This window comes from Erpetoichthys calabaricus, chromosome 15 (assembly GCF_900747795.2).
Source record: "Erpetoichthys calabaricus chromosome 15, fErpCal1.3, whole genome shotgun sequence".
Classification (NCBI taxonomy): Eukaryota; Metazoa; Chordata; class Cladistia; order Polypteriformes; family Polypteridae; genus Erpetoichthys; species Erpetoichthys calabaricus.
This window is the reverse complement of record NC_041408.2, coordinates 77,928,674-77,955,227: the sequence shown is the minus strand read 5'-3', so window position 1 is coordinate 77,955,227 and position 26,554 is coordinate 77,928,674. Positions and strand designations below refer to the sequence as shown.

Genomic DNA, 26,554 nt, shown 5'->3' with positions numbered 1-26,554 from the left:
TCTCTGGTGTCTTTTGACAGCTCTGTGGTCTTGCCCATGGTAGTAGTTGGAGTTTGACTGACTGTGGGGTGGACAGGTGTCTTTAAAGAGCTCAGACAGGTGTTACTAATTAAGATTACTAAGTGGAGTAGAGGTGGACTTCTTAAAGGCAGAGTAACAGGTCTTTGAGATCCTGAATTCTTACTGATTGCCAGGTGTTCAAATACTTATGTGCAGCAGTGCAATACAAATAAATTCTGTACAAATCATACAATGTGATTTTCTGAATTTTTTTTTACATTCTGGCTCTCACAGTGGGAATGCACCTACAGTGTGAATTTCAGACCCCTCCATGATTTCTAAGTGGGAGAACTTGCAAAATCGCAGGGTGTTCAAATACTTATGTTCCTCACTGTATTTGTAATAAATGCAGATGTACTGACAAAACATAACTATGCATTAATAAACTATATTATTCTACACAACCCATAAAAAGCAGTATGTACAAATTAAATTGAATTGCAGAAAAAAAAGAAAACGTGCAAAAGAAACATATGCAGGGTGCTTAGTATGCGCCTGGTAAGAGATAATAAATTATAGTATGTACAGCTGGAAACAGGAGGGGGCACCCTTGAGATAATTCCACACACCAAGAATAATGCCAAGTATAATATGATAAAAATATATATAAAATATCTATTGATTAAATTATGGTGTTCCTTTTACAACATTATGAGAATATGTCTACATTTTCTTTTCTCAGTTTCTAAACAGGCAATGAGCTGACATATGCTAATTAGAAAAACTCACTTTCACTCCACTTATCCTGATGACAGTCATAGTAACAACATGCTGAGATGAACTATTACTTAATTCATATTCTTTATTGTTCATTCAATATGTTATTATGAACAAATTGGAGAAAATACGTGTGTGTGTGTATGTGGCTGTGACAATTTGCATATGGGAGGGGGATCACTCTTGCAGCTAATAAATAGGAGTGCAAATATAGAAATGAAATATTTAAGTTTGTTAATCATGAATTCCTTTTTGAATTCCTTTTTGTATTTTTTTTTTTTTGTTAATGGTGAATTTATTTTTATGCCTATTGGTTGTTAGCCTGATATACAGTATGTGGGACACATGTAGAAAGGTAATTTTACCACACTGAAAACATTTGTTTGGTTGATTATTCAAAGCATTGTAACCGATCTTCATCAAGAGCAGGAGGGTAACGTTGTGTATTTTTGTTATGTTAAGTGTAAAATTTCAAAAACAGAAAGCAAAAAGAATGTAAACTAGTTTATAAAAGGAAGTACTTAAAAAGTGTGGCATCCTACAATTGGGAAAAAAAAACCCAAAATAATTTCTTATAGTTTAAGTATTAATAGATATGTTTAAGCCAAGTCAACTTGCCTTGATGTTCAATGATGCGCAAATGCTGAGGGTATGTGGTAGAACTGTGTCTTACAAAGAAGTCATGATAGGACCGTAAGCATGTGGGTCTTTACATTAAGACGATTGAACAGGGATTAAACATGGTTGTGTAATCACATTTTTGTCGTCTTCTTCTTTCGGCTGTTCCTATTAGGGGTCGCCACAGTGGATCATCTTTTTCCATCTCTTCCTGTCCTCATCATCTTGCTCTGTCACTCCCATCACCTGCATATCTTCTCTCACCATAATCCATAAACCTTCTCTTAGGCCTTCCTGTGTTCCCCTTGCCTGGCAGCTCTGTCCCTAGCACCCTTCTCCCAATATACCCAGCATCTCTCTTTTGCACATGTCCAAACCAACTCAATCTCGCCTCTCTGACTTTGCCTCCAAACCATCCAACCTGAGCTGACCCTCTAATGTACTCATTCCTAATCCTATCCATCCTCGTCACACCCAATGCAAATCTTACTGTTGCATCTTTAACTCTGCCACCTCCAGCTGTCTCCTGTTTTTTGGTGTCACCGCCTCTAACCCACATAACACAGATGGTTTCACTACCGTCCTATAGACCTTCCCTTTCACTCTTGCTGACACTCATCTGTCACAAATCACTGCCGACACTCTTCTCCACCCACTCCACCCTGCCTGCACCCTCTTCTTAACCTCTCTTCCACAATCCCCATTACTCTGTACTGTTGATCCCAAGTATTTAAACTTACTCACCTTCGCCAACTCTACTCCCTGCATCCTCGCCATTCCACTGAACTTCCTCTCATTCACACACATGTATTTTGTCTTGTTCCTACTGACCTTCATTCCTCTCCTCTCTAGAGCATATCTCCACCTCTCCAGTGTCTCCTCAACCTGCTCCCTACTCTCGCTACAGATCAGAACAGTCCATGGGGACTCCTGTCTAATCTTGTCTGTCAACCTGTTCATCACCATTGGAAAAAAAAAGGGCTCAGAGCCGATCCCTGATGTAATCCCATCTCCACTTTGAATGCATCCGTCACTCCTACTACAGACCTCACCAGTGTCATACTTCCCTCATACATATCCTGTACAACTCTTACATACTTCTCTGCCACTCCCGACTCCCTCATACAATACCACAGCTCTTCTCGAGGCTCCCTGTAATATGCTTTCAACAGGTCCACAAAGATGCAATGCAACTCCTTCTGGCCTTCTCTATACTTCTCCATCAACATCCTCAGAGCAAACATTGCATCTGGTATGAAACCATACTGATGCTCACTAATCAGCACCTCACTTCTTAACTTAACTTCTAGTACTCTTTCTCATAACTTCATGCAGTGGCTCATCAATTTTATCCCCTTGTAGTTACTACAGCTCTGCACATCCCCCTTATTCTTAAAAATCGGTACCAGTACACTGTTTCTCCACTCCTCAGGCATCCTCTCACTTTCCAAGATTCCATTAAACAATCTAGTTAAAAACTCCACTGCCATCTCTCCTAAACACCTCCATGCTTCCACAGGTATGTCATCTGGACCAACGGTTTCCATTCTTCATAGCGGTCCTTACTTCATCCTTGCTAATCTGCTGCACTTCCTGATTCACTATCTCCACATCATCTAACCTTCTCTCTCTCTCATTCTCTTCATTTATCAGCCTCTCAAAGTACTCTTTCCATCTGTTCAACACACCTTCCTCACTTGTATGTTTCCATCTTTATCCTTTATCACCCTAACCTGCTGCACATCTTTCCCAGCTCAGTCACTCTGTCTAGCAAATCAGTACAGGTCCTTTTCTCCCTCCTTAGTGTCCAACCTCTCATACAACTTATCATACACCTTTTCTTTAGCCTTCGTCACCTCTCTGTTCACCTTACGACTTATCTCCTTGTACTTTTGTCTACTTTCTGCATCTCTCCAATTATCCCACTTCTTCTTCGCCAACATCGTCCTCTATATACTCTCCTGTACTTCCCCATTCCACCACCAGGTTTCCTTTTCCTCCTTTCTCTGCACATGATTATTCACAAATCTTCAATGTGCAGATGACCAATGTCCACACTCACCATGGAAACTACTGATTACTCTGAATGTCTTTGAAAAAACAACAGAGTTTAGGACTGCGCATTAACATCAGAAAAACCAAAATCCTGTTACAAAAACATAACTGAGTCCCCAGCAATAACCATTCTTAGACAAACTTTAGAATTTGCTAAACCTTCTCCATATCTTAACAGCTATGTGTACAAAAAGACAACAATGTAGGAGGAAATTCGAGATCATCAGCAATGCGAGTATCTCCATCTTCTTCAGGAAACCTTGCCATTGGAATCGGACATTGAGAACAGTGGCCTGAAGAGGAAAACGAAAGTAATGATCTCTAAGGGTGCTTGTGTTACTGCTCTCCTTCATGGTACCCAGACATGGATTACATACAGTTGTCATCCCAAATCTCAAGATTTCATCAGAACTGTATCTGAAACCTGAACCTGCATGTGTGACATTCTCATTGTGAATAACTGTTGAGAAAGACAGAGATTCTAAGGCTACTATCTCAGATTAAAAAGTGACACGACAAAAGCATTTAAGATTAGGCTACTTTACTGTAAAATCGTCTGCAAGGAAACAGTTAATTAAAAACAAATTGTACATAGAAAATAATTTCTTTCCTAATTTATGTCTGTGCACTACAATCTCTTATGACAATTAGATATTTCAAAGAAATTAATGAATGCATGAAGCACATGAACAAACAGAAGGATATCATTTTTAAAATGCTGATAGAATGAAAACACTTTACTAGCAACAGCAGTCCAGACACCCAAAGAAGCTACTGTAGTATGTGCATCAGGAGGTTCTCACCAATGTCAGCTCTGCCAGTCAGGCAGCTGAACAAGCAAGTATGTACACACTTAGTTGTCTGCAAAAGGTGGTTATGCCACATAAAACCCAATAAATTTATATTTTTGTCAATCATTTTGATCGGTATTTGTTAGTGTTAGAAATTACTCACGCAGACAACTGCTGACTCATTTTGAACACATTAGGTTAATAAAAATGAATGAAAGGTTTTAAGCAAAATGTGTGTTCTAAGCAGAACTTTACTGATGTCCATGTATTTTTCTATTACTTCTCAAAACAGCTGTTCAAACTTTTCAGACTCTTTAAACTTTAGAGCTTAACACAAAGCAGACAGAACACAGTTATACCGTACCTTGGCACTGATCAAAGTCCAAACCATTGTAGTGGTGTCAAGTTTATGGATGTCATTTGAAAAACAGTCAGCCTATTCAGCATGGGGAAGAAAATAATAATAAAAAAAATAAAAGTTTGTAACACGTGATGAGAAACGTACTAAATAAAAAAGTAAATGAAACTAAACTAGCAGAAAAAGAGGTAAATATTTTCGATAATGCCCAGTAATACATCTCCAATTAAATGGCAATACAGTATGGTAAGTATATTAATATTATAGGCACATACAGACTAGGGTGTTGTACCGTGTTAGCCATTATGGATGTAGTAAGAAGTCAAGCAAAATGACACCTTTTATTGGCTAACTAAACAGATTACAATATGCAAGCTTTCGAGGCAACTCGGGCCCTTTCTTCATCTTGCCTGAAGAAGGCACATGCGAACAAAGACATGTGTACATACAGCATATATACATCTTTTATATATACTAGCTAGTGTATATATACAGTACATGCATACCAACCAATTAAGGCTTGCCATTTTGTTTATCTTGCAGAATGGGTAACACAGTTATCAAGATATTACATATAAGAACAACAAAGATATTTACAAAATACTATGGATGTACTTATGAACTGGAGTGATAACTGTTCACTCTCAGCTAAATAATTAAACAGGATCAAGTCAGACAGGTGAACTAATAAAGAACTATGCAGATAAGAGAGGTTTCTGATTCCTTGAGTGAATATAGCCAATTTAAATTGCACAAAAAAGAAGATCAGCCTTTTTAACTTATGCGCAAACACCAGCAAATTGAACACATACTAACCATTAAGTTGCTCTTCCTTTACATTTATACATACTTGAAAAAAACAGTATATCATGCAGTACAAATCATTCAAATAATAATATATAGGTTAAAATGTTTAAATACTTACTAGTTGTTCATATCCTCCAAAGATATACATGCATTTTCCAAGAACGCAGGCTGAATGGCCATCTCTTGCTCCAGGTACTGTACCTGATATTCTTGGAGTAAACCATTTGTGGTTATCTTTATAGAAAAACCAAAAATTTGTTTTATGTTATATGTTAAAAGACATATCAGATGACCAAACCACTGACACTTAAAATGGTAAAACAAACTTTACCTATTTTTAACAACTCAGTAAACATTAAGTTAGAGACTCACTAAATTACTATTAAGACTGTGCTTCTGCTTACTAGAAGCAAACATATTACCCAAATTCAGGATATCCAGAGAGTGGTGAAGTGTTACATGTTAATTAGCACATGCAAGTTAAGACTTTCATTGTACTATGCATATGTGACAGTACAGACCCTATGAACCTTTAAGTAAGTAAAGAGGTTGGTAATTCATATTAACATGTTTTTTTATGTTAATGTTGTTATTTCAGTCACACACAATCTTAACACATATGTCTGAAATCTATAACCAAACTTTATATCTGTAAACAGTTCAGAACTTAAATCATATCATAAAGCCTACTTTTTAGGGTAAAATATCTGACAAATTGCGAACGATTGATTTAAAGTTATTAGGTTATTACATTGATCATTATTTAATATATACTATGCTCTAATGATGAAGTCATTCTGTTCTTAACACACATTTTTCATTGCAGAGTCTATCCGAGTACCACTGGGTGTGTAACAAAGAAGGGAGGCACCTTCAGATAAGACACCATTGCATCTCAGGATGAACTTCCACTCATAATAATATTCATATCAGGCCAATACAGGATCATCAATGAACCTAACATACAAGTTCTTTGGGAGGAAGCCAAACAACCCAGAGAAAATCCACAGACATTTGGAAAACATGCCTAATAACAAATGGAATGGCAGTTTTCATTTTCAGCCTCCTAAAATATAAAGCGTTGACATGTAATATGCTTGTTAAAAGTTTTAGTCCATGGCAGTGTAATCTTTCTGTAACTTGTTTTTGCTCTTTGAAAGTAGTAACACTATCGGGTCAGAAATAAAAGAAGTAACTTTAGAGCTAAGTAACTGTTATCTAATTGTGCTTTGACATCAAATGAGAACATATTGTTACAGCACCACAACAGAAGACACCACCATTGATGCAGAGAATTATAACACAAGTTGCATTTTAAAGTGAGCGCCACCCCACTCTGGGATAATTATCTTCCTGAGGTGACTGTGCTTCACTACAACTACTGCACACAAGTTAAACCAGAATGGTCTTTTGAAAGTGCTAACAGTGTCTGCTCAACTACGATTGAGTGACAAATATCTTTTACGCATTCATTGCACCATGGGTACACAAAATACAAAAATACTATTTCTATTTTTTCTACCACCCTCAGCACACAGTGTGCCAACAACTCCAGGGAGCATATCAGGACATATAAACTGGTTTACCAAAGATAACTTTGAACATCACAGCATATAAAGTACAAAACTGCACTCATGAAAATACTAGAATTGCTGACACACACACAGGTTTTCCCAAGCTCAATAAATATAATTTCCATGTTTCTTCTGACATATTTCAGGAGTTATCTTCCATAACCACTTGCATTCTGTTTGTTTTTTTTTTTTTTTGGTCATGGAAGGATAGCTGCAGTCTGAAACAGAAAAGTCTTGCTCAATGAAAACAACCATCTATCTCAATCATTTATCAATTTACTACACCAGATATAATATATACTGCTCAAATAAATTGAAGGAACACTTTTTAATCAGAGTATAGCATCAAGTCAATGAAACTTGTGGGCTATTGATCTGGTCAGTTAAGTAGCAGAGGAGGTTGTTCATCAGTTTCAGCTGGTTTGGTGTTAATGAAATTAACAACAGGTGCACTAGAAGGGCAACAATGAGACAACACCCAAAACAGGAATGAATGGATTAACAGGTGGAGGGAGGACACTGACATTTTTCCTTCCTCATCTGTTTTGTCACTCATTTTGCATTTAGCTATGGTCAGTGTCACTACTGGTAGCATGAGGCGATACCTGGACCCTACAGAGCTGGCACAGGAAGTCCAACTTCTCCAGGAAGGCAAGCACATCAATACGTGCCATTGCCAGAAGGTTTGCTACGTCTCCCAGCACAGTCTCAAGGGCATGGAGAAGATTCCAGAAGACAGGCAGTTAATCTAGGAGAGCTGGACAGGGCCGTAGAAGGTCCTTAACCCATCAACAGGACTGACCGGTATCTGCACGTTTGGACAAGGAGGAACAGGATGAGCACTGCCAGAGCCTACAAAATGACCTCCAGCAGGCGGCCACTGGTGTGAATGTCTCTGACCAGAAAAATCAGAAACAGACTTCATGAGGGAGGGTTGAGGGCCCGAAGTCCCCTAGTGGGCCCTGTGCTCACTGCCCAGCACTGTGGAGCTCGATTGGCATTTGCCATAGAATACCAGAATTGGCAGGTCCACCACTTGCGCCCAGGTTCACCCCGAGTACATGTGACAGACATGAAAGGGTCTGGAGAAGCTGTGGAGAACGTTATGCTGCCTGTAACATCGTTCAGCGTGACTGGTTTGGTGGTGGGTCAGTGATGGTCTCAGGAGGCATATCCATGGAGGGACGCACAGACCTCTACAGGCTAGACAATGGCACCTTGAGTGCCATTAGGTTTCGAGATGAACTCCTTGGTCCCATTGTCAAACCCTTTACTGGCGCAGTGGGTCCTGGGTTCCTCCTGGTGCATGACAATGCCCGACCTCATGTGGCAAGAATATGCAGGCAGTTCCTGGAGGATGAAGGAATTGATACCATTGACTGGCCCCCACGCTCACTTGCATGATCTAAATCCAATAGAACACCTCTGGGTGCTACGTTATGTATCGGTCCATCCAACGCTGCCAGGTTGCACCTCAGACTGTCCAGGAGCTCAGTGATGCCCTGGTCCAGATCTGGGAGGAGATCTCCCGGGACACCATCCATCATCTCATTAGGAGTGAAGTTGTCAGGCATGCATACAAGCACGTGGGGGCCATACAAACTACTGAGTACAATTTGGAGCTGCTGCAATGAAATTTCGGCAAAATGGACTAGCCTGACGCATCATTTTTTCACTTTGATTTTCGGGGTGTCTTTGAATTCAGCCCTCTGTAGGCCGATAGTTTTTATTTCCATCAAACAATGTGGCATCCTTTTGTTTCTAACACATTACCCAGTCCATATCAATACAGGTATCCAGCATGATTTTTGTTCCCATTGAGATCTGATGAGTTTTCAAAATGTTCCTTTCATTTTTTTGAGCAGTTTATATGTGAAGCAGACAGAGGTGATTTCAGATGGTGTGCACACATCATGTGGGATAAGACAGCACGGTGCATTTCAGACAGCACTACACCTGAGAAGAAATATCTGCTTCAGTATCATGCATTGTAAAAACCATGGTTTTCTTCAGCTAAAAATAGCTGGCCTTTTTAATAATACACCTTATGTTTTGCCTTTTACATTCATAGGTTTCTTGCTAACAGTGTTGATGGCAGAGAGAAAAGAAGGCAGAACTTTAGAGATTTTGATGTTTTCAATATATAGAAGATAAACAGGGTGCTCAGTGGAGCAATGTACCTGAAAAGGTGTTGTTTAATGTATTTGTTTTTGTTCCTCCAACAGTCATTTTTTTTCCTTGCAAATGAAAAGCACATGTGTCCTCCTCAAGACACTTCAAAATTCTGCCAAACAACAGACAAATCCTTGGTTTGCTTAGCTTACTACAACAGTGACATTCAAAAAAATTCATTAAATCAACTGCCACTTTTAGGAAAGAAAAAAACTAATCATCCAGTACTAACTCAACAACCAACGTCTACCACCTTATGCAATGATATGTGTCAGTGAAACATCTCTATGCTATGCTGCACATATGCCCCAAGTTAACCACTAAATCTGGTGCACAGATGACAACATCACCTTCTGTTTACAATTTCAGCGATTACATCAAACAGGAAAACAATTCTAATTAATCAAATCATAATCTGAATTAAGGAATTTATTTCAGCTGTAATAATAAACACTTGGCAGAGGAGACAAGAAGAGCTTAGATGCATGCTTACAGTGCCTATGGTGTGTCCGTACTGCAGTTTAGATAGGGGGCAACTGTGAAAGCAAGGGTTGGGAACCTGACTTACAATTTCATAAGGAGGTATGGAGAGCACCAAAGAAACTGAAACCCAGAGAAGTTTGAGGGAGAGGGGAGAATGAACACCCCCAGGTCAGACATATTTACAAATACTGGCCCATGCAAATGTACTACAGACAACAAGCAAGGAATGCATGGGCAGAAAGATCTGCAAAATCCTGCATTGTTAGATGACCTCGAGCCAAAATGAAATGCCTATAGGGGGAACTAGTGGTACACAGCACAGGGCACACTCCTGGGGAGATGCAGGGAGAGACAGGCCCGTAATCACTCCCATAGTGCCCCTGACTTTATCTTCGGGATGGATGAAAAACAATTTTTATTATTCCCTTAAGGTATGTTGCTGAATATTTACTGTGCAGAGTTTTTATTCATGATTTTTGTTATCTGGTAGATGCCTCCTGTGATTTTATACCCCATTTTTATTGTATAATGGCATTTTGGATGTTTTATATTAACTTTACATTAGTCTATAAAAGTAATGACTTTTTTTAGAGTTGTATTATTCCCAAAGATGCAATGTAGGCACTGTAATCCCATTTCTTACCTAAAACACATGTACACATTAATGCCTAGAAATTCAAATTCACAATCAAAGTATACAGAAGTATGAGGAACACATTTTTTTTAGATGACATCCAATATTAATTTCTACTTACTGACATCAAAGGCATAGAGCACATTGCAGGCTCCCTCGGTATCATTTCTACCCCCCCACACATAGATTGTATCATCAACAAGCACAGCTGTGTGCCCATATCTCATGTAGGGCACTTCTCTGGCATGTTCCCTTCCACTAGTTCGCACTGGAGGTAGCTTTGTCCAACGAAGAGAAACTAAAGAGAGGAAAGCAAAAAAGTAAGTCCTGTAAACCTCAGTGACTTAGTATCTGTTTAAAAGCATAACATCTAAGTGACATCATTTTGACAAACACATTATCATCCATAGCATAATAACAATACAATATGATAACAGATGAGAACATGTACAGCTGAAAGCATTCAAAATCTCCACACTATACATGTAAGCATTTCCTCATACCACCTTAATTCTGGAAGCATGGCGGATGTCAAAAATATGTTTACATTTTATTAAACATTTAATTTGAAAAACCACTTACTGACCTCTGTCCAATTCAATCATAAAAGTTCAATTAATCTGTCTTTATTTCGTTCACAGCCATTAACAGCACACAGCATTATAAAGCACTTTAAAAAGCAAACAACACTGTAACATTGTATTAGACTGAAATGCACAATTAGAATTCTTCTACTTCTTTCGGCTGCTCCCATTAGTGGTTGCCACAGCGGATCATCTTCTTCCATATCTTTCTGTCTTCTACATCTTGCTCTGTTACACCCACCGCCTGCATGTCCTTTCTCACCACATCCATAAACCTTCTCTTAGGCCTTCCTCTTTTCCTCTTGCCTGGCAACTCTACCATCAACATCCTTTTCCAAATATACCCAGCATCTCTCCTCTGCACATGTCCAAACCAATGCAATCTCACCTCTCTGACTTTGTCTCCCAACCGTCCAACTTGAGCTGACCCTCTAATGTCCTCATTTCTAATCCGATCCATCCTCATCACACCCAGTGCAAATCTTAGCAACTTTAACTCTGCCACATCCAGCTCTGTCTCCTGCTTTCTGGTCAGTGCCACCGTCTCCAACCCATATAACGTATCTGGTCTCACTACCATCCTGTAGACCTTCCCTTTCACTCTTGCTGATACCCGTTTGTCACAAATTACTCCTGACACTTTTCTCCATCCATTCCAACCTGCCTACACTCTCTTTTTCACCTCTCTTCCACAATTTCCACTACTCTGTAGTGTTGATCCCAATTATTTAAACTCATCCACCTTCACCAACTCTACTCCCAACATTCCCGCCATCCCATTGACCTCCCTCTCACTTACACACATGTATTCTGTCTTGTTCTTACTGACCTTCATTCCTCTCCTCTCCAGAGCAAACCTCCAACTCTCCAGGATTTCCTCGACCTGCTCCCTACTCTCGCTACAGATCACAATGTACAATTAGAATAATAAATTAAAACAACTACAATACAAAAGAGAACAAAAATTCTGTATTAACAAACAAACTGTATTGGCAAAAGGACTGACATCACAAATCAGTGCACTTTTCAAGGACTGCCAATCCAGTTTTTGGAAATTGAGAAGAGCTTCAAATTTTCTAGCGATTTCCTTAATTTCTTCCTTAAGTAGGCACCCTGCTCCAGCTCTCTAATTGCAATCCTACAAATATCTAATAATGACGGTTACATTCCTATATGGAAGTCACAAGGATAGCATTTAGTCTGCAGATATAGTTCTTTCCTATTATTTTTTACTTCAAAATTCTTGCATAATGTTTTCTTGGTTATTTTCTGAAATATAACAGTTGATTTCTGAAACATTCAGTCTTGTTTAGGCAATATTCAACAAACAGCTCAAGGTGCCTAACAGCAAACCTCTAAGGAACACTCAAACATACAAGAGGGTCCATCACATTAAGGTAACAATTCTAGAAGGGACATTTGTGTTTACAAACGATTACATGTGTGAGTACACATTATTAATGGTGCAATGCAAAATAATGACTGACTTTATTTATATAAATATGCATATTTAAGTCTAGGTTGGCTCTTGAAATTCACAGATTTATGGTTTGCAAATACGCCTATTTGCAAGTTTGTCAACAATAATTAAATGGAAATTATTTAGTGAGTTTGGGATCTATTAGGTAAAACCACAGATGACGCTGTAGCAGCACTAATTAAGTGGACTGCAGAGCCCAGCTGAAAGATTAGAGCACCAGTTTTAGAAGTGAGCTATAAGAAGTCAACAGGATCACAATCAGCAGTGTCTTTAGTTTCAATGCTTCACTCCACAATTGGATTACAATTATACTACACCTATCAGATTACAGTTTTCTCTGGATTTACAGTTAGGTCCATACAAATTTGGACAGAGACAACTTTTTTCTAATTTTGGTTCTGTACATTACCACAATGAATTTTAAATGAAACAGCTCAGATGGAGTTGAAGTGCAGACTTTCAGCTTTAATTCAGTGGGGTGAACAAAACGATTGCATAAAAATGTGAGGCAACTAAAGCATTTTTTAACACAATCCCTTCATTTCAGGGGCTCAAAAGTAATTGGACAATTGACTCAAAGGCTACTTCATGGGCAGGTGTGGGCAAGTCAATCGTTATGTCATTATCAATGAAGCAGATAAAAGGCCTGGAGTTGATTTGAGGTGTGGTGCTTGCATGTGGAAGATTTTGCTGTGAACAGACAACATGCGGTCAAAGGAGCTCTCCATGCAGGTGAAAGAAGCCATCCTTAAGCTGCGAAAACATAAAAAACCCATCCAAGAAATTGCTACAATATTACAAGTGGCAAAATCTACATTTTGGTACCCCCTTAGAAAGAAAGCAAGCACTGGTGAACTCAGCAACGCAAAAAGACCTGGACGTCCACGGAAGACAACAGTGGTGGATGATCACAGAATCATTTCCATGGTGAAGAGAAACCCCTTCACAACAGCCAACCAAGTGAACAACACCCTCCAGGGGGTAGGCGTATCGATATCCAAGTCTACCATAAAGAGCAGACTGCATGAAAGTAAATACAGAGGGTGCACTGCAAGGTGCAAGCCACTCATAAGCCTCAAGAATAGGAAGGCTAGATTGGACTTTGCTAAAGAACATCTAAAAAAGCCAGCACAGTTCTGGAAAAACATTCTTTGGACAGATGAAACCAAGATCAACCTCTAACAGAATGATGGCAAGAAAAAAGTATGGAAAAGGTGTGGAACAGCTCATTATCCAAAGCATACCACATCATCTGTAAAACACGGTGGAGGCAGTGTGATGGCTTGGGCGTGCATGGCTACCAGTGGCACTGGGACACTAGTGTTTATTGATGATGTGACACAGGACAGAAGCAGCCGAATGAATTCTGAGGTGTTCAGAGACATACTGTCTGCTCAAATCCAGCTAAATGCAGTCAAATTGATTGGGCGGCGTTTCATGATACAGATGGACAATGACCCAAAACATACAGCCAAAGCAACCCAGGAGTTTATTTATTAAAGCAAAAAAGTGGAAAATTCTTGAATGGCCAAGTCAGTCACCTGATCTTAACCCAATTGAGCATGCATTTCACTTGTTGAAGACTAACATGTCGACTTTAATCTCGACATTTAGTTTTTTTTTTCTTCACTGTGTCCGTATTTTCTTTTCACCGTGGCCCTAATACGCTTCTGTAAGAAACAGCTTGAGACTCTTGTGAGATATTCAAAAGAAAGTGTGTGACCATTAACCACACAGGGCTTAATTTTGCTATTCTTGTTTATGTTCTGCTATCGTTTACTAATGCTGAATTTACGTGCTCAAAGTTGAGGTTCTACTGTATATCCCCAGTAAAGTATACATTCCTGTTTATTCTCTAAACATTTACAATAAAACTTCTTGTATGCCACAAAATTATTTACGTCAACTATTAAAAAAGAGGCCTTGTTCTCTACTCACCTGCATTAAATACATGAACATCAATCTGCCGTAGAGTTTCATAGTCCTCTCCTGAACAGTAGCCCCCAAAGGAGTAGACTTTGTGTCCCACAGAAACAGCAGCATGGTTCACCCTCCGTGGCCCTCCTTCTAGATGTACTGTCCACCGTAACATTCCCCGCCACCAAAAGTCTTCGCAGACAGCACAGCCTCTTTAAACCATTTTTTCTAGTGTAATCTTGTCCACCTTTTAAAAAAAATCATTCTGCCTGAAAGAAAAAAAAAAGAAGAAGAAAATGAACATCATCTTCTATAACAGCTTTCGTGGCTGTTCATTTGTCTGTCCAGGATTTTAAATCACCTGTAGCTCACAAACCGTTTCACCTATTGACTTGAAATTTGGTACACATATACTACGAGACATCTACTATTCGCTTTTGGGGTGATGATTTTATTACTTTTTACATTTTATTTTATTTTATTGAAGAATCAACTCTCGGCAGTGTGCAGCAGGGCGGCGCATGCGTACAGGTGCTGTTCTCATTCCCTACCACCTTTGCTAATCATTCTTGAGGCAGATTGAAGACTTAAGTGCCAGATTAAGTCAAAATTAAAGAAAACGTACTAAGTAATTGCAACCACAAAAACTAACAATCGGTTTTAACGCGAAAAGATGCAGACGAAAGAAGAGAAGGGCCACTAGGGTGGAGTAAGGAAGAGCTGCTCAGGAAGCAGCAAGCACATCAAACTCTGAGCAAACGAATGCTAAACGTACAGAGAAAGGATGAATACTATGAATTTTCAAGTAAAGTGTATTCGTGCAGTGCGCCGTTACTGGTGTATATTACCAGTCAAAAGTTTTGGAACACCCTAGTTTTTCCATTGTCTTTTCAAATTTAATCAGTTGAAATACAATGAATGACCTAAAATGGTGAAAAGGTAACCAGTAAACTGCCAGAGGTTTAAATTTAAAATTTAGGTTAACAAAAACTGGAAAAGAAGGAAATATGAGAATATTAAAAATGGGCCTTCTTCAGGGAACAACTAATAGGTTACAAGCTACAGATGTTCTGCAGCAATTCAAGTAAATGAAACCTTGCAAGTTTAAGCAAACAATTTTTACAGGTATCCCAACTTCTGTTGGATTACTTAAAAACCCTCAGTGTGTCTTAAAGCAGAGTTGCAATAGACTGTGTTACTATACCCCCTGAAGTACTATTTGGACAATATTACACTGTAGAAAGTTGTAAATTCCTGTGATAATGGAAATAAAACAGCAATTAACTAATGAAACGACACACAAATAAATTAATATTTTCAATTGTTCTCTGCAGCTTCAGTATTGAACATATAGAGCTCTCTTTTATGCTTGGAATATTAGGCACTGTTCACTATTCTGCTGAAATCCACATACTGTAATATATTTATTAAAGAAACATCCAGGAGATGGCATGACTTACTGCATTGTCATCACTGTATCAATAAATGGGTCACAGGAACAATAAAAAAGCCGTAACACCTCATTCATTTGTGTTTGTTTAAAAAAAGCACATCCACAGTTTAGGATATGTGTCCTACTTTCTGCTATCAGAAACCCATCCAAAAAAAACGTAATTAAAAATACTTAATTTACGATGTGCTATACCAGGGGTGGGCAATGTCGGTCCTGGAGAGCCGCAGTAGCTGCAGGTTTTTGCTCCAACTCATTTTCTTAATGAGAAGTCAATTATTGCTGATGACGCACTTATTGCTTAAGTGACATTTTGATTCTTCATTGTAGTGGTCCACTCATTAAGGGTCCCCAACCTTAATTGCTTATTTCAATCTTAAACTGCTGCATTCGTTGTTTTAATGGCTCCTTATTAGCAGTAAGACGTAAATGACAAAGCAGACAGCAGTTCTCCATCTAGCTTGTTTCCATTTACATCTGTACGTGTTCATCATGCGATGTATTATTTAATAAAACACTTAATAGAAAAATGTGACAGACTGAAAATGATCCTTATCATTTTGGATAATATCTTTGGAAAGGAAAAAATCTATGCTATAAGAACCTTGCATTGCAGACTAACAAGCCATAAAATTAAATAAGGTCTGAGTCTGGCTAGGATTGGTTTCTAATTAAGCAATTGGGTTGAAACGAAAACCTGTAGCCACTGCGGCTCTCCAGGAACGACACTGCCCACCCCTGTGCAATGCTATCCATCCATTATTATCCAACCTGCTATACTAAAAGATTACAGTTTCATTTTTATTTCTGCATGAAATTTACACTGCTGTAATATACCATCCATTGCTATGTCTCTAACTTTGTGTTGCCCTGAAAGGTGGACCTTGTAGAAACAGTGTTGTCATGTCTACACGGTGTGACCGAAACAAATGCAAATCCCCTTAACACTAGAATTACCAGAGCCTACGAGAAAACTCGTAAATCCAGCCCACCTTAAATCCGTTCACACTTCTCCATCAGCGTCTTTTGTCCTGTAAATGTGCCGATTAAGACAAGCAGCCGGCTATTCCATCCCCCCACCATCGCAGAAAGTTCACAAAGTGTTCCCAGCTCATGTTTGATTATCTGGGAGTGAGTGAACTGCTGGAGTTTTAGACTGGAAATAATAGATTGTTATTTGGAACACATGCATTTCATGTATGTTCCGTTTCTACAGTAATCTGTGTAAACACATTGTTAAAACAGAAACTTTTTCATATTTTATTAATAAATGTTATAAAATGTAGGCATAAACTATAGAATGTATGAAGCCTGAAGTCCAAAGGTCAAATAAACACTTTCACAAAAGGCTCAAGGACGATAGAGCAGCCTCCGTGGCGTAGCGGCAAGATTTGCCAACTTGTAATCATGAGTCCCCGGTTCGATCCTGACTGTCTCCTGTATTTGCTGTTTTCAGTAGTGTTAATAGTATACAGTACACACATACATTTGGTTTGTGTCTGTAACAGACAGTGTACGTTTATAGTACTGTACTCGTAAAAGTTACCTTTTTTCACTTTTACTGTCTCGGTCACGATCACCATACATACATTGCCCTAGGGATCTGACGTTGTTAGTTTTTATTTGAAACTGGGAATAACTGTGGATGTGAGTGGTGTTTTGAGGCAATGGAACTGGACATTCTCTTTCTTTTTTTCTCCATGCTGCGTCGACATAGTGCACCAGAAGGCGTGAGCTTATTCAGTGCAGCAAGATCAATGTACATGTTCTGTGCAAAACGTAGTAAACGTTTTGTGACGGTGGGGGATGGAATAGCCGGCTGCTTGCTGCTGGTCTTAATCGGCACATTTACAGGACAAAAGACACTGACGAAGAAGTGAGAACGGATTTAAGGTGGGCCGGATTTACGAGTTTTCTCGTAGGCTCAGGTAATTCTAGTGTTAAATGAAAGTCTGCAATGTGCACTTAAAATGTACAAATCAAACCATTTTGACCTGATTAAACTGTGAAGCAGAGAGGTAAATCAAGAGAGGTAAATCAAATGTGTCTTTGTTCCAAACATTATGGAAGGTACTGAATATTTCTACATGTTCCTCCCTGTGTGGATAGCGCTTTGAGTACTGAGAAAGGCACTATATAAATGTAATGAATTATTATTATTATTGTTACATTTTATTCCCTGGAAGGTCTATTCCTGGCCACATGCTGATCTGTTTTCTCTTCTAATTTTGGCCTAGCATTTGAAGACTGTAACCCCCAGCTTTAAGCACGAACTTTAAGGGCAAGCTAAACAATAGTCCTGAAACACCAGCTGTAGGAACTATTTTAGCAGAAGTGCAGACCCTTACTAAGAATACCAGACTAACCATAAAAATCATTAACAACAACATTATCAAATGATAAATAAAAATAAATTAATCTATGGACGCAAGCATGATTTATACGAAAGTTTACAGCAGTTACCTAACAGTCTACCTACTGATAGCTACAGTTTCTCTTCTTTAAGTGTGTGGGAAGTGCACTGTAGACAAGATGGATAGACTTACTGCACTGTATGTATTGCAAAAATGCAGTTTTAGGCATTCAGTTTTTGTTTGGTAGAGCATTCTAAACATATTTTAGACACCTGGAACAGGAGTTACTCATACTGTTTACTACTTAAACACTTTTAACTGTGCTTTAACTTTCAGCCCACTTAATCTGTGCTGTGGAGGCCCGAGACTCTCCCAGAAGTTCTTAACACAAGGCAGTGCTGAACCCAGGGCAAGTGGGTCACTCCATCGCCAGACACATTTGCAGATGCCCACACACATTCCCTCCAGCCCAATTTAAAGTCCTGAATGAACTAATGAAACATCTTTGGGATGTGCAAGTAAGAAAAAAAAAACATAAAGCCCAGAAAAAGCCACAGCGACAAGATCAGATTCAATAATAGACTGAATTAAAGTGAACTGCAGCAAAAGTGCTGTTATAATACAAGGAGATTTTAATGGGCGAGGCCCCGACTTATGATTTGTTACATAATAATGAAGCAATCCAAATAAAATAAACATCACAGTATTCCTGGATAAATGTATGAACGAGTGAGGTATGGCGCTCTTTTGGACGTATTTGTAAATGAACAGAATGACCGCGTGATTAGTGAAGGTTATTTCCAGCAAGTTGGAGCAGCTCGCAGCATGGCACATACTGAATTCTTTTTTTTGGCAATCGGGTCATTTCAAAGGGACTATGGCCATCTCGTTCCCCAGACCTGTCATCTCCGGATTTCTTCCTTTGGAGAGCACGAAAAGGAAAAGTGCACAAGAACAATCTCCATACACTGGAACAATTACAGCGAAACACTGAACAGGAAATTGCTGCCATCACCCCTACAATGCTTGAGGATACCTTTGCCGATATGGACTACCGTGTCAATCTGCGTTAGAGAGAAGAAGGCGACCATTTCCAGCACCAAATGTGAGGTATGCACTGTATTTATTTCAATTCTATCGCTTCTTTATTACGTGAGTAACACATCCTAACTTTGGGCCCCACCCATTACAGTTTCCCTGTACTTATCCATATGACAAAATTCAAATCATGAAAGAAAAACTGCAAATAAATGCTCAGAACTTCATGATGTGTTGATGTTCAGAATAAAGTGGCAACCTTCAGCCATGAAATCCAATACCGTTACCACAAGGTCTCACAGAAATCATCATGTGTGGTTTACAATGAATGCTATCATATCACCAGTTCTAAAAAAACAAGAAAAAATGATAATTAACTATATTTACCGGTATTTTAAACTATACAACTGATCATTTATTGATCACTGAAAATAACATGAATATATGTCATGTCATTTTCTAACCCGCTTAATCCAGATGAGAGTCGCTGGAGTGCTGGGGCCTATCCCAGCTAGTACTGTACTGGGCACAACACAAAATTAAACCCTGGACAGGGTGCCAGTCCATCACAGGGCAAACACACACAAACTCAGATCCACTCACCAAACACACACTAGGTGCCAATTTAGCGTCGCCAATTCACCTGACCTGCATGTCTTTGGACAGTGGGAGGAAACCGGAGCACTAGTGCCACCTACATGAATATATGACACTGCAATATTTACATTTATAAGAATTTCATAACAGTACTAATGCAGAGACATTATTCCAAATATATAAATGTCTAACTTTGACACAGACTAGTTCAAATCTCAAGCAATATGACAAGGTATGAATGTTGAATGTATGACTATTAGGAAAGTTCCAAAAGTCTGTTCACATGGACTTTTGGATTTGTTTGAAGTTTTTTCAGGGTATCTTACTGAGCTACTCCCAAAAACTTCCTAAACTTTTCAGGTTCATACGTCATCATGGAGCCAAGAAATGAAGGTAGAAGTGAATGTGGTGTGTGCCCACAAGTGAGTGACTCTGATGAGAACTACCAAGTTCACATGCTCTACTACATTTTCATCGTGGTTTATTAGAGGCAGAAAGCTTCTTGAAGCTGGAAGATCATCTCATTGACTAAGCAACGACTCGGAGAACTGTCCAGAAGTGGTTTGCCTAGTTTCAGACATCTACACAATGAACTGCTCGACTGAAGTTTTCCAAAATTTCAAGGGAGATCGCACCAAGTCCAAGTTGACCAAGTGGTTCCTTCACCACAACAACGCTCCTGTGCATTGAGCCACCAAGACCATGCTCTTCATTGGTGCCTCTGGGATCAACCCTTTTGAAAGCCTCGCCCTACTTGCCTGACATGGCCCCTTGTGATTTCTGGCTCTATCCCCCATAATCAAGGTCAACATGCGTGGAAAATGCTGCAAGGATTGAGAACACTTGATCAAAGCAGTGAATAAAAAGCTGGCAAAGCTATTAAAAGATCACTTTTCAGGGGTGTTCTGAAAAATGTGTCCACAAATTGCAAAAGGGCTTTCAGGTCGGTGGCAAGTATGGGGGCAAAGTAGAAAATGAAAAAGGTTTCTGATGAAACAGAATATCTGGGGGTTATCTCTTTTTATTTCTATTAAAGTGAATGGACTTTTGGAGCTCCCCTCGCCCATCAGTCACTCAAGGTTAATATCGCACATAATAATATCTCTCTATATATAAAATCCAAAGTCTTCTGTTTATCTGCTGTGGCGGTCCCGGCCGGGATGCCCCTTTGTCACTAGATCCGGGGGAGCAGCCATGGGAGCCACGCTACGTCCCTCGAAACCTTTGTTGGCAACCCCCCTGGGCTGCGTCGGGGTGACTTTCATGGAACACCGGAACTCATCTTGGTTGGGTTCCGTGGACTTCGCCAGGGGAAGCTGCATAGAGCAGCACGACTTAACGAGCCCATCTGAGCGGGAGCGTAGCCACACCCGGAAGTGCAGCCAGAAGTAGGTCAACTAGCAACTGCAGCACTTCCGGGTGGGCTATAAGAGGAGCCTGCAGCAACTACTCAGGGCACCAGAGTTGGGAGGAGGAGGACGAAGCTACCCTAGGAGGAGTGGAGGAGAAAGAGTGTGATTTGGGGGTGATTTTTCTTTTGTATTTTGGGACTGTATTGTGCCTTTGGGATTCACAAGGAAGACGTGCCCCACAGGTGAAGAAAAAATAAACCTTTTGTTTGTTTTATATGTGCCTCTGTTGTCAGTCTGTGTCGGGTCGGTGCCAACCAAGCGCAAATATCACACCGCTTTAAACGAGAGAACTCTCATCACGCTAAGTATTATAGTTTGCACAAATTAAAGAGAGAGGCTGCGGACCGAGCGGAGAGGGAGGAGGGACCTCAGGAGTAGGGAGCCGGGCAGGGCCATCCTCACTTACATACCAGCCTCCATTTGAGTCGAGTCTGTATAGCTGCCCGCTTTTCACGAGAGAACTACTAAACGGATTTCGATCAGGTTTTTTTCTATAATTTGTTTGAACATTTCGGTTGATTTTGGAACTTCTCTCATCGCGCTAAGTACCATAGTTCGTTTGCGGCAGCGATTTAAAAGCGTGTAGTGAAGAGAGAGGCTGCAGGCCGAGGAAGGAGATAATCACCACACGATGTGGCATTGGTGAGAGGGTTTTAATCCCTTGCGTTCCTCTAACCATGATGGACATGCCCTTTCAATTCAAGAGAATGTCAATTAACAAGGCCCAGGGACAGACACTCAAGTTGGCTGATGTTAGCTCACCATGCTTCTTACATAGTCTGGTTTACATCGCCTTCTCACAAGAGAATGTCAATTAACAAGGCCCAGGGACAGACACTCAAATTGGCTGATGTTAGCTCACCATGCTTCTTACATAGTCTGGTTTACATCGCCTTCTCACAGGTTAGTTCTTATATGTCCTTGCCCCTGATAACAAAACCAAAAATATTGTATATCAAGATGCCCTCAGATAGGAAACCTATCAGTATGAATTGTTCTCAATACAAATTACTTTTTTTTTTTTTTTTTAAAACTGATTTTTGAAGTTTGCCCTGTTTCACTACTACACGGGCGGAAATGCAGGGGATAGCTAGTACATTTATAAAAGGCAAGGGTCTATTACTCATATTGTTGCAGGTTATAATGAAACTATTTATGTGCTTGGATATGGGTTTGTAATTAATAAATAGATCCTCATATTCCTTTCTTCTTCTGTCCTAGAGTATCTACCATCATTTGTCTGAGTGTTCTTTCCAACTTGATATTCTTCACTGCTAGATGAATCCGATATTGTTACAGTTCAGCATTCCACTGCTGAAAAGAGTAGAGGAGTATCAGGCTGGAGTCCGCAGTTAGCCTTGCTCAATCTGTGCAAACAAAGTTTCTGGAAAAGTGGGCTCTCATTCCACATTAAAAAATATCACAGAAATTCTTGTTAAATTGCTCATATAATTCACAGACACATATAAAGAAACAGAGAGATTCCTCAAACCACTGGGTTTGCTGCTGCTGGTGGTTTGTGCATTGGTATTATTTATATTGGTAGTGGGTCATGATGATCCTCCTCCTGTTCTGATCACGGGGAACCCCCCCCTCCCCCCCCCTCCATTAGCTCTTATGATTCCACTCGATTCACCAAGTGGGACTCCCACCATCCAGCTCTGATGATTGTGCCTCTAGATTTGCCAGGGAAGGACCCCCCACCCTTTGCTGGCACATAAAGACACTTACATGGAAAAAAGGTAATCACAACACCAAAAAGGTTAAGAAACCCTGTAGTAGCATAAATGCCATTTTCTGCGTGTGCTGCTTTGACAGTCAAGGGTTTTGTCACTCATTGAAGTTGCAGTAAATGTGCAAGGCCATTTTTTAAAAATAGCATTCAAAAAATAAAAAACTTGGCCTTATGCTTATGGGGAAAAAAAATTTAGAATTCCACCTTCTCCCATCTTTGACATGCAAAGCTCAGCGTATGAAACTGATGCGCACTTGACAGAATTAAAACTAAATTCTGTTTAGATGAGGACTCTAGGAGAGCACATTCCTGTTTGATTTTAATGTCCCCAAAAATGGTAAATCTACTCAAAAAATAGCCAAGAAGAAGAGCTAGACTACAAAACAGCTAACTTACAGCCCATCATAGGCCGCACTCAGGCACACACACAATGGGAATTCCTAAGCTACTTGACATTATATCTTTGAACACTGGGAAGAAACATGAGGTAAACAAGCAAGCTGCAGAAACTGAACTGGTGGTCCAAAACTTGTAAGTCAGCAACATTATACACTACTAGCATTATGTTTTACGCAAAAAATCTGATCTTCAAATATACTCTTACTTTTAAAAAAGGTTACCATATAGAATGTTCCAGAAGGTCACTTTATATGACTAAAAATCATGTGCTGTAAACAGCAGCAGTTATAAAATCAGCACTGCAGTAAGCAGCAGGTCTTTACCAAAAAAACACCAGGGAAAGGAACACTTGACAAGATGAGTGAGGAAAATATGTGCAGAAAATGCCAACTTGAACAGGCACATGATCAGTGCAGAGGACTGGAAATAAATGTGTCAACTTTTGTAGTCATGCCAGGGGGCTACAGAGGAACACTGCCTTATGTGGGGTACATACAGTACCACTGGGCACCTCATATATTGGAAAACACATAATGAAATCCCCAGACCGCCTCTACAATGTCCTTAAAATATGGCACATTTGGTTTTGTTCATATCCATTAATATGCACCCTACAGTATGCAATTCATATACAGTACATATAAAAAGTTTTCACCCCTTTAGAAATTTGGAATTACAGTGAAGACAATTTGACACTGATCAACTGAATAAAGGCTCTTTGACGACTTCTTCTTCATCTTTCAGCTGCTCCCATTAGGGGTTGCCACAGCGGATCATCTTCTTCCATATCTTTCTGTCCTCTGTATCTTGCTCTGTTACACCCATCACCTGCATGTCTTCTCTCACCACATCTGTTTTAGTTTGGGAAAATGGTTCAAAGGTTTTAACAGAAAATAAGCAGGCAAGAATCAGAGAGGAAAGGTCCAATACTTCAATTGTTTACTTGTTCAAATATAGTATCAGTTACATACAATATAATAGCAATATACATGCAGATATATATGAATTATACTATTGACTTACAGTAATACAGATATATGAATTATACTATTGACTTACAGTAATATCAAAAGACCCAGAGCCATCATCCTAGACCAGTAGACTGAGGGAGCCCGCGTGTCAGTCTCGTCAGAGGATCAACTCGTGAGCCTGGTCCAATACTGGGCGGTGTGCACGTTCCCCACGGTTGAGCTTCCGAAGAAACTGAGGGCGGAACCTTCCCTTATATACTAATTGAGTGTCCTTGCCCAAAATGGCTTACGTGTAAGCAGTGTATACAGAAGTGATCAGTTTCAGCACACACCCTTCCACGGGACGCGGTATTGTTTTTCTTCTACTTGGCCCTCACTGAGACGGTGCCTAGTATCAGAAGACACACAATAACAAGCGTTGCTTGCAATGAAGCCCCTCGAAGTGAAAAACAAGTACATAGCCTTGACTGTATTCCCATAACATTCTGAAACTCTTTATGAGAAACAAGTTTTTGCACATTCTTTCGCTATCATCCCAGACATTCCAATCTTTGTAGCTGGTTTTGCACGGAAGCGACCAACCCCCCCTCTTACTCCTTTATTTCATCCCTTCTCCTGTTACAGAGAAAACTTTTTTTTTATTACAACATCCATAAACCTCCTCTTAGGCTTTCCTCTTTTCCACTTGCCTGGCAGCTCTATCCTTAACATCCTTCTCCCAATATAGTCAGCATCTCTCCTCTGCACATGTCCAAACCAACGCAATCTCGCCTCTCTGACTTTGTCTCCGAACCATCCAACTTGAGCTGACCCTCTAATGTCCTCATTTCTAATACTGTCCATCCTCATCACACACTGTGCAAATCTTTCCATCTTTAATTCTGCCACCTCCAGCTCTGTCTCCTGCTTTCTGGTCAGTGCCACCGTGACATTAAAGTGAAAACAGATTTCTGCAAATTGGTCTAAACTAATTACAAATCTAGAGCATAAAATAATTCATCACATAAGTATTCACCCCCTTTAATTTGACACACCTAAATCATCACTGGTGCAGCCAATTAATTTTAGAAGTCACAGAATTGGTTCATTGGGCATCACCTGTCTGTGGGCTCAGTCATGTGGAAGGTTCAACTAGTGGTGAGTCAGTATGGTGGTCTAACCTACATAATAAAGATTAAATTAAAAAAAAAAAAAAAAGGAACTCCGTGAAAAGTGAATTGAAAAGCATAGACACAAAAAAAACATCCAAGTCATCGAGTCCAGTTAAGTCAATCATTATGAAATGAAGAGTACGGCACAGTTGTATATCTGCTGAGTGCTAGTCATCCACAAGAACTGAGTGAAAAAAGAAGACTAGTGAGGGAGGCCACCAGGAGACCTCTTAAAAAAGGAGGTACAAGCTACAGTGGCTCAGATTGGCAGACAACAACTGCCGCAGCTTTACTTGAGAGTGGTAAAGAAAAAAAAAGAAAGAAACACAGGATACCTCAGCTTACCAGAAGGAACATGGAAGACTCTGACCTCAGCTGGATGAAGATTCTATTGTTTGATGAGAAGAAAACTGAGCTTTTTGGCAATCAGACTACATGAAATGTTTCAAATAACTCAAACACCACACATTATCAAAAACGCACAATCATCATCATCGTCATCGTAGTTGTGGTGTGAAATTTTGTATATAAGTTGATAAATATTTTGAATGTCTTTATTTGTAACTTAGACAAAACAATGTAATATTAGTATTGTATCATTAATAAGAACAGCAATAACACCCCATTTAGGACAGAGTCTTTGTAATTTTATGACAGAATCGGGTGAAGTGCCTAAAACCAGTTTGGCAAGTAATTCTCTGCAGGACTCTCTCAATCAACCCCCACAGGAAAGTCAAATTACATAGCTGGCAAAAATCAGCTCAACAAATGGTACTGGGGGCAGGCATGAAACCATTGTGTCGCACCAGAATTCTATTGGTCTAAAGCTGCCTGTTTGGTTTTAAATCAGAAGCCATTAAGTACCATGATGCTCTATTGGCTGTAGGGTTTGGACAGAGAGTCTGTAAATTTGCTTGCCTTACCCCTCCCACTCTCTCTCTCGCACCATCACCATGAAGGAGCATCTCACACACCATGAACTGAAAAGGACAACACAATGAAGAGCACAGCTCGGCAGCCATATTGAGATAGGCATGTGGCCTGTTCTGAAGAAAGCTGACCAAAAACGATGCCTTAACTACAGACATTTTAAGTAACAAACGAGTCTGCATGCCGCTTGAAACTACACATCTGCATTCCAGGTTGTATGGTTGCCAATATTCAGCTTATTGTTATTATTTATGAATATTATCATTA

At 39.7% G+C, this 26,554-nt stretch overlaps 1 protein-coding gene across 6 annotated transcripts in view; it reads right to left on the bottom strand.

The window, feature by feature from the left end:
- klhdc3 (kelch domain containing 3) overlaps positions 1-26,554 on the bottom strand; it is a 112,320-nt gene that overhangs the window by 65,682 nt on the left and 20,084 nt on the right. For all 6 annotated transcript variants that reach the window (XM_051919220.1, XM_051919217.1, XM_028820524.2 and 3 more), the window contains exons 2-5: positions 14,272-14,519; positions 10,391-10,567; positions 5,525-5,640; positions 4,606-4,677 (exon numbers count right to left, since the gene is read on the bottom strand). In XM_051919220.1, the coding sequence (XP_051775180.1) occupies positions 4,606-4,677; positions 5,525-5,640; positions 10,391-10,567; positions 14,272-14,425 (519 nt within the window). In that variant the 5' untranslated portion in view covers positions 14,426-14,519. The remainder of the gene's footprint in view (positions 1-4,605; positions 4,678-5,524; positions 5,641-10,390; positions 10,568-14,271; positions 14,520-26,554) is intronic.